The sequence below is a fragment of the Plasmodium gonderi genome (assembly GCF_002157705.1).
Source record: "Plasmodium gonderi DNA, contig: Chr07, whole genome shotgun sequence".
NCBI lineage: Eukaryota > Apicomplexa > Aconoidasida > Haemosporida > Plasmodiidae > Plasmodium > Plasmodium gonderi.
In genome coordinates, this window is record NW_021628932.1 from 938,013 (window position 1) to 955,716 (window position 17,704).

A 17,704-nucleotide genomic window follows, 5' to 3' on the forward strand; every position below is an offset into this window, starting at 1 on the left:
CGTCTTGCCCGTTTTTGCTTTCTTCCATACATGTCATTTTGGAATTTTCTCCTTCTCACGCGTGTTACAATGTTTGGATACGATGTATACACACACATATACATATACATGTGTGTATATATGTATAATAAGAGTATATTTATTCGTTTAATTATCGGTTCATTTACTCACCTTTAACTGGCCCAGATTGGTTAGTTTAAGAAGTACTATGTGGTATAACGCGATGTGTTGTGATGTAATATGTAGTATGATGTGGCGTTTTTTTTTATTTTTTTTTTTTTTTTTTTTTTTTTCCCCCACTAGCTGTGCGGTCTTCGTTTCTAGCCAAAACCCTTTTCCAGACTCTTACCAGTTAAACATTTTTCATTTCACCAAATGATCACTTGTATTGGGGAATGTCATGTGGTTACGTCTCTATTTTTACATTTTTTGCAATGAACAGATATGATGCGATTTTGTGCTCTACAAGTTTGTATGAAGGTATAACTTAATTTTTTTATTATATATATTCCATCACATATGCTTGCAAATGTTTCTAATGAATTTTAAGAAAGTATTTTTTCTTTTTTTTTATAAATAAGATATTGTTAAAAAAAAAAAAAATTGTTCCATGTGGAGGGATAAAAATAGTAAATATTTTTGAATGTTTTTTTAACATTCTTTCAGGTGATGGTGATGTTGGCGATCAGATAATATGTTTTCGTTAAATTTTTCGACCATTTTTTTTTTTTTTTTATTTTTACTTTTCATCTTTTAATTGTTAAGTTCGTCATCTTAACCTATTTGTGTAGGTTTTTTCCCCATGACACTTTTTTTAAATTTTTTTTTTTTTTCTCATAAGGTGATTATTCCTCTCCCCCTCCCCCCAAGCATCCATTTTTAAAGAAACTTTTTTTTTAAAAAAAAAAAAAAAAGGGAAGCAAGAAAAATGATTTTCTCTCTTTCCTAGTTTTTAAAATCACCCTTTGACATTTTTATAAAAAGCACAATATAATCAATAGAGTAAATAATGACATACTTTTCCTTTTCTTTCTACTTCATTCCGTTTCTTTTATGTTTCGCGCAAGTTGTGTAATTTTTAAAAAGATGAAAAAAATAACTAATAAGTAACGATTAAATTGGAAGACCAAAAAGGGCAAAGGAGGTAGAGAAAATACAGAAAAGAGGGACTGTTACAGCATGAAGTTGCAGCATGAAGTTGTCGCCTTCCTTTGTGCTATATCCCAACGTGTATGCACGTCTGCAGCATCACTGCATGATTAACTGTCAATTTTCGCCACTTGCAATTGCAGTGCTGTTGACCCAGTTGACAGGTTTCAGTTATCAACATCAGATCTGAGACATTGCAGTGTCCACAATTTTTTATTATATTTTCAAGTGACTCGATCATTCGTTTATTCTTTCGCACACGGGTGGTGGTGATGGGTGGTAGTAGTAGTAGTAGTAGGGGGAAACGGCACAAATGTAGTAAGGTCATAAATATAACAGGATCGTCCACATTGGCCATAAGGACATTTCATCCCTGTGCAAGTTTCCCAGCAAACTCGTGCAATAAGAAGCTTTTCCGTTTTAAAGCTTTTCCGTTTTAAAGCTTTTCCGTTTTGAAGCTTTTCCGTTTTGAAGCTTTTCCGTTTTGAAGCTTTTCCATTTTGTCAATTTTGCAAATCTTGCAAATCTTGTCCATTTTTTTCATTTTTTTCACCTTTTTGACGTTTTCGTCGTGTCCCCTCCTTAATGGCCAATTAACAAAACCCCGCACCCACCCCACATATGACTCAAAATGATTTACCTCGCTGGGAGAAATAACATAATTAGCATAAGGGAAGAAGACATAAATGATGAAAATTACGTGACCATAAAAAATACTTTGAAAGATGAAAATGTCAGTGTTAACAGCTGGGTAGAAGTGTGCCTAGCATATTATAAGAAAAGTTATTATAAGCTTTTTTTAGACTTGATAAAGGAGGGAGAGAATTTTCACCAAAACGATGATAATGGTGAGAAGATTGACAAGGATGAGAAGCGTGACAAGGGTGAGAGGTCCAATTTTAACACGCTTCTACTACTGCACAACTTGGAACAAATAATAAATGTGAAAAATGTAAATAAGGAAGATGAATTAAAAATAAAATTGGAAAATTTAATGAATCAAATTGAAAAAAAAAAAGCTGATGTTATCATGCAGAAGATTGGATATAACATAAATGATGAAGAGGTGTCACCATCATGTGTTCATTATGATTATTTATCACCCTATTTAATTAAGGGGATATACAACGTGAATATATATTTGTGCATAGTAAACAAATGTGACAATAAAAATGGAACTAATCATTTCTTAAGACCTATGTTGAGACAGAGTGATACTGCTCCATCTGCTACTTCTTTTGCTACTGCTTCTGCTACTGCTTTTGCTACTGCTTCTGCTACTGCTTCTGCTACTGCTTCTGCTTCTGCTACTGCTTTTGCTGATCATGATAATGATAGTAAGAACGGAGCAAAAAATGATTTTAGAAATACAGGGAAAGGCAAGACAAAAAATGAATACTTGAATCCATTAAATTATTTAATGGATAGTATATATATATTTATCGATTTAATAAAGAAAAATAGGTACGATTTTGTCTCTTCCATTTATTTATCATTCTCCCTATGTTTAATTTATAAGTTCGATCTATGCATTCAGTTTTCATCATGCGTTTTGATACGCATGATACATTTGGAAAATTTTTTAAAATCATTAGCTTCAACATATAGCAATGATTTGGAGCGTATGAAGAGTCAGGTGAATACACCCTTGAATAATGACAATAAAGCACCAACAATGTGGTTATCAAAATTTATGAATAGAGAGAAAAATGAAAAAAGTGCAGATGCAGAAAAAAGGGAAACGAGCAATAATAAATATAATACCAATGTAAGGGAAGAAAAACACACGAAAGAGAAATTCCTCCATAAATGTATTAAACTGAGAAATTTTATGGAAACATTGAGAAAATTCAAATCTATAATAAAATACATAATTGGAATTTGTTATGTGAAAAAAAAGGAATGGAACATGGCATCTTTCTGTTTTACTTCATCTATCAAACTTGACAATTATCCGATAGCTTACTTAACTAATGGGTGGTTATTACTCATGAATTATATGAACAAAATTGCAATGTACAATGATTTTGTGAGAGATGTACCACAATATGATTTTTTTGAATTTGATTCCATAGGAGAAGACCCAACTGAGGATTGTGATTCTAAGAATTTTGATAAACCCCAAATGGAAATCATAAATCAAAATTATGCTAGTCAAAGTGGAACGCAAGGTCAAATCAACACTAATGATAACATTTTTTTAACGATGCAGAATTGCATCAAAAGTACTCAGCATGGAAGACCTGAAAATGATCAGCATGGAAGACCTGAAAATGATCAGCTTGGAAGACGTGAAAATGATCAGCTTGGAAGACGTGAAAATGATCAGCTTGGAAGACCTGAAAATGATCAGCATGGAAGACGTGAAAATGATCAGCTTGGAAGACCTGAAAATGATCATCTTGGAAGACGTGAAAATTGTGTTGTCGTGGGCAGGGGAGACATAGGTCGAGGTGTGCCAGCAGAACCTAGGTGCACTTCATTTTTTAAGAAGCATAAGATAGATCTCATAGATGATAATTCCAGGATGGAAAAGAGGATAAACTTTAGCAAAGTTGATATTAAAGAGATAATAAACATGACGCTAATTTATTATTATGATTATTTGGAAAATGGAATAGTAAGATACTCGTCTAAAGGTATTGATGAAATACTGAATAAAGATGATGAATCATATTATATTGATAAAAATGATATTTATGAATATGAGGAATCTATAGAAATGAACAAATACGAGAATTCATCACATGTAAGATCAGAACATAGTGATTTACACTTGTGTGATAAGATGATGTACATATATCTGGATTTGTGTGAAATCTGGTTAATGCATGGAAATAGTAAATCAATAAAACTTTTAAAAATGTTAAAGGAAAAAATTCATTTTAATTATATTAATAAAAAATGTCTAAGTAAATATTATTTTTTAATAGGAATGTATTATCACCATATTATAAAAAATATCAGAAAGGCTTTAAAATATTATCATAAAAGTTTACAAATTTATGAAGACAATATAAACAAATATTATCACACCATATGTTTGATATATTTAAAGAAATACAACAAAGCCAAAAAAAATGTGTTATATTTTTATCAAAAGTGCAAAAATGCTTACTTTGTTAAATTGTATATATATTTTTTCATACACACGGGAAATTTATTTCTAAATTTTAATCTGTTGATTCCAAATACAAATTCAAATACAATTCATCATTTGGAATCAACATTCGATGGAGATCGAAAACAAAATTGGAGGAATCACCACATCTCAGAAGGAAATAACGAAAAGAAAAGGGAAGAAAAAAAGTATCAAGATAATGACAAGTCAACACATGTTACTATTAGGAGCAAATTTTCCAAAAGTAATCAAAATGATGGTAACATGAAAACTGTATTTAAAATGTTACAACATGTAAGTGACATTTTGGAGTCACATGAATATATGTTTTCAAAAGATCTAGATGTAAAATTAATGAAAGTAAAAATGCATGAACTATTTTTAACCAAATATAATCCAGATGGGATGGAAGCATATCATAAGGAGATGGAAAAAATAAATGAAATCAAATCATTTTTTCAGAAAAAAAACAAGCATTACAAAATATCATACGAGATTATCAACAATTATATCATTTCTCTCTTCTTTTGTAATAAGAAAGAACAATCTGCTAATTTAATGGAACTGTTAAAAAAAGAAATATTCATAAAGATCAAACGATTTTTAACTTACTACAACTATGCATTTCATAAGAGGGAGGATCTCATCGCGACACGATTATCATTAAACAAAATCAAAAGTAGGTACGTCACAACTGACACAAATCAGACAAACAAAAGAAATGTTACACGTAAGCGTAATGCACCCTCAGTGAATCATGTTACTAAGAAAAAGTCTAAGGCGGTTGGAGAATCAGAAGAACAGAACCCTTATGAGGCATTTCCCGCAAATGCACCTTCCAGTGCATCATTTTCTGACAAAAGTGAATCGAAAAGAGATCTGAATCGAATCACTATTTTGAGTAACAGGGAAAAACTTCAACACTTGGATGCCATGTTACGACAACACAGAATTCGAGAAATGAAATTCCTTATAGGCAAGTGGAAAAAAAAAAAAAAAAAAAAAAACTTGAAAGAAATATATATAAAGCGAAGTAATAGAGAGAGATATAGAAAAATAATAAATTACTTGAAGAGGATATACTTGTCTGTATCTTTCAACAGTGCATTGTTATCCGAATACATAGGATATAAACAAACATCTATGCACATGTACAAATTATACACCGAAATGTATAGTACTTATGAAAGCCCTTTTGTGAGATTGGCAAATATATACATCCAAATGCAAAACCATGCGAAAGCAAAAGAAGTGATAGACAAAGGGTTGATAAAAAATCCTAATTCTGTTAATCTATTTTTACTAAAGTCATACATACATGTTATGAGAAAACATTATGATTATAGTATATACGCTTTAGAAAAATTTAAAAAAAATGAAAATTACAAAAATGATGTATTAATTAATACTTACTTGGCAATAATAAAATTTTATAAATTAAAAAATTGTAAAAATAAAGAAGAAAAAAAAATTCTAATAAATGAAACATATAACCAGATAAATAGTCTAATAAATATAAAAAATAATTTCTTTGCAGCAAGCTTAATATCCATTTTGTTGAGTATAAATCAAAAGTATGAACTATCAAGTGAATCTTTTCAATTAATAATCAATACGAATGATAAGTTGTCTTTTTACCATCAATCAGGATTAAGAAATATAATTCTTCACTTGTTTAATCATTTGATGAGAAATAACGATCTGATAAAAAATAAATTATTTCTAAATAAACTCAATTTATTTTTCAATTTAAGTATAAAAAATGGAATAAATGATAAACATTTTTTCCTGTGCTATTCAAATTTTTTACACATAATGGAAAAGTACGATGATGCTATTAACATGTTATACATCTCTTATGTTAAGTGGCCACACGACTTATCCATATTGAATACATTTATTATCTGTATCGATTCATTTGTTTCCAAATACTTGAGTTATGATTATGTCGAATTAAAAAACATTTTTCTCATGAAGGACCTCATAACTTTTTCCTTCTCTGCCATACTGACGCTGTTGCGACTTAAGCATTTTTCCACCTCTTCCCAGCTCCTTGCTTCAGGTACGTCTCCGGACAACTATATGAGAGAACAATTTCAAAATATGCACATTTTAAACTTTATCGATATGTATAAATGTGCATGATATACACACATTATAGCAAACTTAAGTGAAGTATACATGTCGCGACGAACATGTGTTACTGTTCAATTTTTGTTTACTTTTTTTTTTTCACCATTCCTAACCGCAATAAAACCACATATTTGGCATATATGTTTTCTTTTCATTTTGTGTACACATACGTATACACACGCGCGCATATACACACTTAAACACACACTCACATATACACACTTATACACACACGCACATTACAGATGAAGAGTATAACTATTACAAGGAGGACGATTACATTGTTGAAATAAAAAAAAAAGACCTGGAGAATCTGGCAAGTAGGAAATACCTAATAAATACGTACAAAAAGTTTGAAGAAAAAATCAAGCCCTATATTGAAAGCAGCTTACCAACAATGCTCAAGCAGAAAAAAATGCAGAATGTGAAAAAACTAAATATACAAAAAAAAATATATGAAGATAAAAAAAGGAAAAAAATGGAGTTAGAAATGAAAAAACTGAAAAGTCAAGAAAGTATACATGATGAATTGCTAAGAGATGTTAACGAACTTAACTATCACATATCAGAACAGGTCATAAATACATCACAACATTTGGTAGACGTGAATCCAGGTTTGGAACACGACGGGGGAAAAGAAGAAGAAGAAGAGGAGAAGTGGGAAAAAGGAGGGGAGAAAGAAAAAGAAGATTTTAATTTTAATTTTAATGAAGGAAGTGATAGCCCAAACAAGCCTACTGATGATAACGAAGAGGGTGGAGGAAATAATTCAATCGACGACATGGAGAATTTTGAGTCTTCATCCGATAGTTCAGATCTCTTTGAGGAGAAAAAACCGAAGAAGAGGAAAAAATTAATAGAGTGAGACCTCTTCGAGTGAAAGCAAGAGAAAAAAAAAAAAATAAAATAAAATAATAATTATAATAATAATAAAAGTAAAAAAATATGAACAAAGTGTGAACGAAAAAAAAAAAAAAAATAATAATTATAATAATAATAAAAGTAAAAAAATATGAACAAATGTGAAGAAAATATGAACAAAATGTGAAGAAAATATGAACAAAATGTGAAGAAAAAAAGAGAAAAATAAGAACAAAGCGCACAACACGACGCGGTTGGAGATAACACACATGGGAGAAGGGTGATAATGGAGTTGGCTTTACTAAATTGAAAGATAACGAGAATCACTCAGTAGTGATAAATGTAAGGACGAAACAACAGTTCATAGCGAAAAAAACAGAGAAGTGAATTATGATATGCACACTTTTTCGAAAAATAAAAAAAAATATGAACTGTTCAGGGTAAAAAATAACCTGCAACGCATCACACAACGGATAGCATGAAAGTGCGTTTACACATATTTGTTTTTTGTTTTTTTTTTTGTGTGAAAACTACAAAATATTTTTTACCCCCTCCCCCATGCTCAATTAGTTTAAAAAGTTCCATTTTAATAAAATGTGGAGAGAGCGGAAGGGAATAATTTAAAAGGAACTTAAAATGTTAAATTAAAAAAAAAAAAAATAATTGTAATAATTATAATAATTATAGTAATAATAATTATTATATAATGATAATAATAAATAGAGGGCACATGCATGATGACGATGCTATATGCTAGCAGTTTTTGTATATTGACAAAAAAAAAAAAAAAAAAAAAAAAAGAAAAACAAGAAAGTGTATATAAAATGGAGTCAAACGAAATATGAAAATACAAAATTAATTAGGATGAATTATAAAAGAAAAATAGCATACACATCCTTACCCAGCTGTGTGCAGAAGGTTTTAAAAAAAAAAAAAAAAAAAAATGTAAATTAACACGCTCGTGTGGGATATATATTGGGAAGTAAAGTAGTTTATATATATATATATATATATGTCTGGTGGTGCCAAAAGAAGAATAATAAAATGAGCAAATCTGACCTCAGCTAAGATCAACAAAGTTATGATAAGATTCTTTATCATGTCATATATGATGTCACAGCACTGAAGAGGAGGAGGCAAACTGATACGTGGTATAACATAGATAAAGGATAAGGTACAGGGAATGTTATACAATGCCATCATAAACAAACACACTTAACTGTAATTCGTCATTTTTTAAATCTAATTCATCAAACTTGCAGAAATTGTAACAACTTTGGTAATATTCTTTTGATAAAAACAAAAATGGTCCTTTCGTGATTCCGCCCAGGGACATGCATATGTACTCCTCGAGTAATCCATAATTTGCCACTTGCTTCAAGGCAACACTTACATATCTAAAATGTTCATCATAATCAAAGGGAAAAAAAAAAAAAAAAATAAAAAGAAGAAATATAAAAAAAATAAAATGTGTTGATATATATGGTGTGTATATAGAGAAAAACACATGTGCAAAATATTTTTATACAATGTAACATCAAGGGGGTAAGATGTGTATGGATAAAGCATTTATCCAGTAATATATGTGTACAAAGTGCTAATATGTTGGGCGAAAAAATGTAATAAAAATAATGCCTAACGAAAAAAATAAATTAATAAAATAAAGCAAAACAAAGCAATCAAAATAAAACAAAACAAAGCAATCAAAATAAAACAAAATAAAATAATTCCTTTACCCCTTTTTTGCGGATTTGTGACCATCAAGCCAAATTTTTAACTTAAACGATTTTTTCCCTGCAAATGAGAATGCAGAGGTCATTAAGGGAATATTGCCCATTTCTCGAAATCTCCAAAATAGTTTCTAAAAATAATAAGAAAAAAAAAAAAAAAAAGGAAAGAGTTTTCATGAATATATTTCCAGGTACTATAGGCCGTTTTTACATCTACACATATATGTTCGTCATGAACATTGTGGAAGAAACGGGGAAGAAATATGTTTGAATGTATTGTTAATTTGTATTTTATTTTGATAAGCGTGCCTAATGCCGTTTCGTCCCGTCTCAATATTCTCTACTTTGCGCACATTTTTTTTTTTTTTTTTTTTTTTTTTTTCCTCCCCTTGCAGTACCTCTTGAACATTCCTAACAGTCCACACGACCTTGTAGTTGTGCAGGTGAAGTGAATCCACTTTATTAATGTTGCTTATGGTGAATGCATCCGTTATTTTTTTTTTTAAAGTGTAATCCTTGTCTATGTTCATATAAAGGTACTTGTTGTTATTCATGTTAATGTAGAATTCTAAATAATGTTTCATTTTTTTTTTATCATCGGCAATATTTTCATATGTTTGCATAATATCATCTGTCTTTACAGATTCATATTTTGTTTGACTCTCTACATTGTTTTTGTATTTGTATATATAGTAATAAATTAAATTTAGTACTTTTGATTTGTTATATTTTTCTATATGATCAATTTTGAAAAAATTATAAAAATTGTAGAAATTGAAAAGAGGTTTATTAACAAAAACATTTTTTAATGTGTCTTTTTGTAGGATGTATTTTTCATCTAGATGTTTATTCTCGATATATTCATGAACATCATCTACTGATATTTTTTTGGGGTATGTAAATATTTTCCTATTGTATTTCCCTATGTGCATGTTCTTTTTTAATTTTTTTAATTTCTTTTTTTTTTTTTTTTTTACAACTTCTGAGGTTATATTTTCCCGTTCGTCATTTTGGTTACTTATCTCGCCCAATTTATTTCCTTCCTGTATTGGATCAACTGTCTTGGGTAAACTATCACTTTGAATACCATCTGCGAAAATTTTTCTTTCATCATCTCTTTTGTTTTCTCGTCCATCTTGGTCTTCTCGTATTTCTGCTGGGTATGAAAGCTTTTGTACATTCCCCATGTGGTCTATCATATTGTTTGTGTTGCTATGTCTTCCATGAATCGGCGTTTCTCCAGTAATGTCGGTTCCTTGTAATGCAATCGGTGGAATAAATGTCGTGTCTCTTCCTTTATCGACAGTTTCTTTGTCCTTATTGATAACATTAGTGTGGTATTTATCAAAGTTATCTTTGTGTATCGTAGTACCACTAAGTTTATTTTCCACATAGTCAAATATGGAATACTTTTCCTTGTCTGCAAAAATATTTTCTTCAGTACCCTCGTTTTTCCTCTTTAACTTGTAATATTTTAGTAGCCTTCTTCTCATTAATTTTTTATTTACTTTTTTCTCCTCCCCTACCCTTGGCTTCTTTCCATTAAGTACGGTACTGTTATAAAGATCACATAGTTTTGTTGTTTTTGTTTTGGCTTTTTTTTTTTTTTTTTTTTTTTTCTTCTTCTTTCGTACATGAGACGGAATACTTCTTATCATTGATTGATCTTTTTGTTTTCTAAAAATCAGACTTAGTTGAAATTTTGTCTTTTTACTTTTTAAAAAAATTTTATTAGACGATTTCATATAACACTTTTTTTTAAATATATTGTGTATTTTCCTACTACTACTTGTATTATCCAAATTTGGATTAAAACAAATGTAACACATGGAATTTGTTAAGAAGTAAATTAGAAGGAAAAGGGGGTTCCTCAAATCCATTTATTTATTTCACTTTGCTTTTGTTTTATTTTATATTTTATTTTACATTATTTTACATTATTTTACATTATTTTACATTATTTTGCATTATTTTGCATTATTTTGCATTATTTTACATTATTTTGCATTATTTTACATTATTTTACATTATTTTACATTATTTTACATTATTTTACATTATTTTACATTATTTTACATTATTTTACATTATTTTACATTACTTTTTTCTATGACCCATCTATAAACTAGCAGCCCTTTTTTTTTTTCTTTCTTATTTTAATCCTCTTTACATCATTGTTACTCTACATCTTTTTAAGCATTCCCCCCCGTTTTGAAGATTTTTCTATTCTTTTTTTCTTACAATTTGTGTTTTTTACGAAACAAATGTGTGTTCTAAACACCTTTGTAGTAATTTTTTTTATGTGTGTGTAATTTTTATGTGAACTATTTTTTATTTTTTTATTAGATAAAAATAATGTAGCATTGTTAAAGCATAAAGCAGCTATGTGGGAATTAAAAAATTGTCGTGCAAAGAGGAAAAAAAAAAAAAAAGGAGGAAAAAGAAAGAAAAAATGCATACGTTATATGCCATGTTGCACATCGAATTTGGCATTTAAATTTAAACGACATAAATTGAACCATTAAAAAAAAGAAAAGAGAAAAAAAAAAAAAAAAAAAAAAAAAATACAAATTAAAGCTAAACTTATATCAAAGCAAATATAATTCGATGCAAACAAGTACCACTTTTTTTTTTTTTTTTTTTTTTCTTTTGTAAAGGATCAACAAAAAAAATGTGACATACTTTATAGGTACATTTTCTTTCTGTTAACTTTCATATCTGGTCTAAGAACAAATTCATACATTTTTTCCTTGTCGTTAATCAACCCATCCTATTAAGGTTAAAGAAGAAATATGAAAAGAAAAAGTTATGCATGTGCGATGTTACATGTAAATAAGATGGAAAAATGAAATATATAAATATGCATAACAATGGGGAGGATGGTTAAAAAGGTTTCCGAAAAGGCATAACAGTAATTGGAAAGAGAGAGAGAGAGAGAAAAAAAAAAAAAAGAAAAAAAAAAAAGAACAATATAATGTGATATTAGTGGAATATAAAATACAGTATAATTTCGTAGCTACATTAATGAAAGAAAAAATATGAACTGTTCAGAAAAAAAAAAAAAAAAAAAAAAAAAATAAAAAAAAGCCAAAAAAAAACACGAGGACTTTTTAAAAAAAAAAAAAAAAAAAAAATTTACCTTAAGACTAAGGAGCTGCAAAGTAAATGCCGGTCCAATTTCGTTTAATTTACACTTCTTCTTAGTGAGGAAATTATATCTGCGTGTGATCAGGCAAAAAAAAAAAAAAAAAAAGTAATAAGGTATGAAGGTAATAAGGCAAAAAGGTAATAAGGCATGAAGCTAATAAGGCATGAAGCTAATAAGGCATGAAGCTAATAAGGCATGAAGCTAATAAGGCATGAAGCTAATAAGGCATGAAGCTAATAAGGCATGAAGCTAATAAGGCATGAAGCTAATAAGGCAAGAAGAAATATGAAATATGGACTATGGAAACGTGTGAATAAAACACGATAAGGTGTTAAAATTGTAACAGTGTGGGGAAGGCACACAAGTGTGCGTGCATAAATTTGCAAAATGAGCAAAGCGAACAGTTAGCAGCAAAGATATCTTACTTAAAGTGACGAAAAAAAATAAAATCCCGTTGGTTGTAAAAAACAACAACCTTCTGGGATTTATAAGAAGGGTTAAAGGGGACCAAGGTGTGAAGTTGTCTTTTTATTCTCTCGCCAATAAATGTGTTAAAATTCGTAATGTAAACTTCGGGTGGAAGAGTCGTTATTTCAATGTCCGTTTTTTTTTTGTGTGCATAAAGCACATTGGTTAGTGAATATTTCGTTGTTGGGCCATTTGGAAGAGTTGAAATGAACATGTATTTTGGGTGTTTATCTATTCCCTCTTCGATTAATATAAAGGTGGAGAAATTGTTTTGTATAGAATTTTTGATGAGAAATTCAATTGAATGATCCACTCTTGGTTCATAAAAAATATGAGGAAATGTTAAGGATAATTCTTTCATAAATAATATAGTATTTTTTGATGGTCTTTTAATAGACGTTATAACAATATTTGGTTCTTTTTTTTGTTTAAAATAGTCGCTAAATTCATCTATACATTTTTCATCCAATAAAAAATTTACATTTGCTTCATTAATTTTATTTTCATCAAAGATAGCTAGCCTTTCTATACTTCTTGGTATTTTTTTTTCCACAGGTATATTTAAGGATTTTTTTTTTTTTATTTCATCTTTTTTTTGCTTACGTAAAATTAATTTCTTCACGTATGCTTTGCCTTTAAGTGCATTTCTTTTGTTTTTGTTTTTCGAGAAACGAGATAATTCGTTGTATCGTCTTACATCAATTTTATCAATTTCCTCAATGGAGTACTGTTTCTCCTTGGTCATGTATCTCAGCTTTTTCTTTTCTTTCTTATTCATTTTTGTGTGTGTTGCGTCCTGTAATCATCACATGTTATTGTGTTCTTCACCCCAAAGGGAGAAATTCAAACGGGGAATCTCAAACGGGGAATCTCAAACGGGGAATCTCAAACGGGGAATCTCAAACGGGGAATCTCAAACGGGGAATCTCAAACGGGGAAATTCAAAAGGGGAAATTCAAACGGGGAATCTCAAATGGGGAAATTCAAACGGGTTATGGTGCTACACAGATATGCACATAAACATATCTATATATATGTGTTCTTGAATTTATGGGAAATCTACTACTTCCTTCTACCGCAAAAAAAACACAGTAATCAACTGCAATGCCAAAATTTCATATGTTGTTATCAAAACCTGGAGTATAATCATATACATATAAGAAGTTTTCATATCTGTGCATGTACATAATTTTTCAATTTGATTATGTTGTAAAAAAAAAAAAAAAAAAATGCGCAAGCATATGTGCAGGCAATCTGATTTTGTGTCTGACAGCTAAACAGGATGAATTAATCAGCTTATTCTTTCGTTTTTATTTTGTTTGTCGAGATTAAAAATATGTACTGTGTTGATTGGCGTGATTGGAGTGATTGGAGTGATTGGAGGCGATGTGTCACCATTGACCTTTTCGTTTTCTCATTGTGAAAAGTGTCAAGGACACGGCATGAGAAGATGGTACAGCAAAATATATTGCAGTATCATGCAATCATAATGGAAAGAAACACGACAAAATGCTGCGTGCCACATTAAACATTAATTTTTCTGAAAAGCTGATATGCTAACGGATATCCCATCCGTCCAAGATAAAAAGCTGCCAGAACTTTTATATATAATTTTTACTTCATGAAAAAAGAAAGAATACGTTTTAATTTTATTAAAAAAAGGGGTAGGAGAAAATTGATTAATTCAAAAAAATTTATTCATAAATTGTTGTAAGCAAAAAAAGGAGATATTTAAAACAGTACAAAATTATAAATATATACAACATATATATTTATACGTAAAATCTATGTATGTGAAAATGTTCATATATGTATCTAGTTACATATCACGCATATAAATATATCATGTACATATTTATGAGAAACGTGAAAAATTTTTGTATTTGTGTATACATATATATTATATGAGCACGATGGGGAAAAAAAAAAAAAAAAAAGGCACAAAAAAGGAAAAACTTATGCATAATTTTACCAGTTCTGAAAATATTTTTTATTTTGTTTTTCCTGTTTGAAATTAGGATCCAAATGAGGGAAGTAAAATAAGCATAGGACTTAGCATAGAAGTTAACATAGGAGTTGTCATAGCAGTAAATATATAAATAGATGAATAAATTATAAATAGATGAATAAATATATAAATAGATTGAATAAATATATAAATAGATGAATAAATCATAAATAGATGAATAAATTATAAATAGATGAATAAATTATAAATAGATGAATAAATTATAATTATATGAATAAATATGTAAAATAAAGCAAAATGACAAAATAAAAAAAAGTGAGCCCCTGAAAGTAGCAAGCTGCGCTTTAATTGGAGTTTTTTTGTTTTTTTCTTTTTTTTTTTTCCACACGTACCAAAAGGGATAAAATATAAATGTATATAATTTTGTATATTTTGTTTATTCTTTCGTCAGACAACCACATAATACATACGTTTCTTATTTACATCTCACAACACTTGTTACGTTGAAGTTATGTCATATTCCACACTTTTCGTGTTTATGGTGACATAAAAAAAAAAAAAAAAAAAAAAAAAAAATTTCAGAATTGGCGATAAACGCTAAGAAGCCGAAGTTGAATAAGTAGAAGGAGCGAAATAAATAGGTCGCACAGAATTAGTAGAAATTTATTGCAACGCTGCGTAAAATAACTGAAGAAGAATGATGTAGGAGACAAAAAAAAAAAAAAAAACCTAGAATCGAATCCGTCGCACAAAGATTGAAGTAGCATACAATTTTGTGTCTTTCGCTAGTTCGATCATATACGTCTTTTGAAAAAGATTCATCCGTATATATGTACATATAGATATACAGAGACAGATAGAGACAGAAAGAGACAGATACAGATATAGACAGATAGATAACCGGATAGACCTATTTACATTCACCCAATTTACGTGACGTTTGTGGAACCATAAAAGTATTTTCCTCTCTCCACAACTTGCACTCGTCTCCATCCATTTAAAAAAAAAAAAAAAATGCTTAATCTAAGCAGCTTACTAAAGGCAACAAAAGGCGTGAAGCCAACTGGTAGCACTGCAGCAGATAATGAAAATGGAGAAAATAAAGGAGAAATTGGCAGTGAGACTGTAAAAATAAAATTAATTAATATGCAAGAATATAAAACAAAGAAGCTTTTGGATGAACGAAAAAATGTGAATGCATGGAGCGCAACCAACAATAGTAGTAAGAAACCCACCAAAGAAGCAAAGAAAAAAACTGAAAAGAAAAAAGTAGAGAAAAAGAAGGATTCCAAAAACGATGACGAAAATAAAGATGCCACAAAAAAGGATGAAGCAAAAAAAGATGACACAAAAAAGGATGACACAAAAAAAGATGATGCAAAAAAGGATGATGAAAAGAAGGATGATTCGAAAAAGGGTCAGAAGTATGAACCCCCACAAAAAAAGTTCATCCCATCAGTTCTTAAACAAAGAGAGAGTACTTTATCTAAATCTGTGAAAGAGGTGAAGAATGAAAAGGTAGAAGTTTTTCCTGATTTATTACAGGCAAAAAAATCAACGAAAACAGAAAAAGAAAAGAAAAAAAATCAACCACAAAAAAAGAATAAAAAAGATATAGGAGAAAAGAAAAAGCAAGAAGACGAAGAAAACAATTTTCCACCAATCAAGGAAATAAATAAAATTCATTTCAATATTTTCGATGTTGTAGACATAAAGAAGGAATATGAACGAATTATAAGGAATTCAGACAAAGTTATGCAAAAGTATAAAAATAAAAAAAAATTTGACAATTCGATGATTCTTTGCAATTAGCAATAACTATGCATATTCTCCTTTTTTTTTTTTTTTTTTTTCGACACAACCATGCATGCACATAGGATGAAAAAAAAAAAAAAAGGGTATTTTTTCATCCCTTCCAGGATGTGCATCCATTGATATGGTTAAGTTGTATAGAACATATAAATATATAGGAACACGTGTATGTGTCTATCCCTACCTCTCCTCAGTGTGTACATATATTTGTACAGACACAGACACACACACAAATCATCTTCTTTTTTTTCTTTTTCCTTTTTTTTCCAACCCCGAAATTGGGCAAGAGGAAACAAACGAACCTAATTCTATTTTGTTCTTTGAAGCAAGAAGTGTATCCTTCACAATGGTAACAGTGTGTGTTATTTAAAATAGCACTTCACCATAACAGCTTGTATTTTTATATGAAAAACAGTAGCATTATCGAAAATGTTCGATGCAGTTAGATGTGCTTTTGAACCCAACTTTTTGTTGTACTAAAAAATTTATCCTTGAATTTGGCCTTTATCTTTATCTTTATTTTATTTATTATAATTTTTTTTTTTTTTTTCAATTATCATTTTGCTTTTTACATTTTCTGCGAAACTGTTACTATGCAATGTGTACAACATTTTATTGCATAATTTATGCATTTTTGTAAGATCCTCCTCTCGATCCCTTACATGTACACTCGTACACGCACACACATAGTACCCTTCTTCTCCTACGCTTTTGTATAGTAGCATAATCACATTCGCAACTGCAGCAATATGCACATGTATGTGCATATGCAAATAGTACCCTCCCCTATAACTGCTTATACGTATATGCATGCTACATCTGGTTTTTCCCAAGTGCTTCTGTACAAATATGTAAAATATCACACTCATTAAAATTTGCTCCGCTTTTTTTTCCACACCGTACTTAAAAAAAAAAAAAAAAAAAAAAAGACAAAGAAACATTTTTTCGCCATTTTGCTTTTATAAAAAACGTTAAAATTAAAATTCCTTTTTTTGTTAAAAAATAATCCATTTAATAGTCTCACTTCTCCAACAATATTAGGAATGTTATAAGATGAGACAATAGAAAGGAGGGAACTACGTGATTACGTCGAAAGGGCAGAGAGAGGAAAGGCATTCTGAGTATGTGTGAAAGGGAGAAGAACATCGAAACTTTCCAAAAAAGGAGAGTCTAAAAGAAAAAAATAATAATAAGTAAATAAATAAGTAACAAATAAGTAACAAATAAGTAGCAAATAAGTAGCAAATAAGTAGTAAATAAGAAGCAAGCAACAAAGACGTAGTAAATAAGAAGCAAGCAACAAAGACGTAGCA

At 29.5% G+C, this 17,704-nt stretch overlaps 4 protein-coding genes across 4 annotated transcripts; 2 read left to right on the forward strand and 2 right to left on the reverse strand.

Annotated features, from left to right (window-relative positions):
• Positions 1-1,780: 1,780 nt before the first annotated feature.
• On the forward strand, positions 1,781-7,268 carry PGO_071940 (hypothetical protein, conserved; the record flags this gene model as incomplete). The annotated part of the gene is made up of 2 exons (XM_028687067.1): positions 1,781-6,332; positions 6,649-7,268. 2 exons carry the CDS (start codon positions 1,781-1,783, stop codon positions 7,266-7,268), a joined length of 5,172 nt encoding a protein of 1,723 aa, XP_028542868.1.
• Positions 7,269-8,450: 1,182 nt separating this feature from the next.
• On the reverse strand, positions 8,451-10,874 carry PGO_071950 (hypothetical protein, conserved; the record flags this gene model as incomplete). The annotated part of the gene is made up of 3 exons (XM_028687068.1): positions 8,451-8,661; positions 9,001-9,125; positions 9,393-10,874. The coding sequence occupies 3 exons, from the start codon at positions 10,872-10,874 to the stop codon at positions 8,451-8,453; spliced, it is 1,818 nt and encodes a 605-aa protein (XP_028542869.1).
• An 803-nt stretch (positions 10,875-11,677) lies between these two features.
• Positions 11,678-13,388, reverse strand: PGO_071960 (hypothetical protein, conserved; the record flags this gene model as incomplete). Its single annotated transcript, XM_028687069.1, has 3 exons — positions 11,678-11,764; positions 12,134-12,212; positions 12,568-13,388. The coding sequence occupies 3 exons, from the start codon at positions 13,386-13,388 to the stop codon at positions 11,678-11,680; spliced, it is 987 nt and encodes a 328-aa protein (XP_028542870.1).
• Positions 13,389-15,593: 2,205 nt separating this feature from the next.
• On the forward strand, positions 15,594-16,391 carry PGO_071970 (50S ribosomal protein L29; the record flags this gene model as incomplete). Its single annotated transcript, XM_028687070.1, has 1 exon — positions 15,594-16,391. The coding sequence occupies one exon, from the start codon at positions 15,594-15,596 to the stop codon at positions 16,389-16,391; it is 798 nt and encodes a 265-aa protein (XP_028542871.1).
• Positions 16,392-17,704: the final 1,313 nt, after the last annotated feature.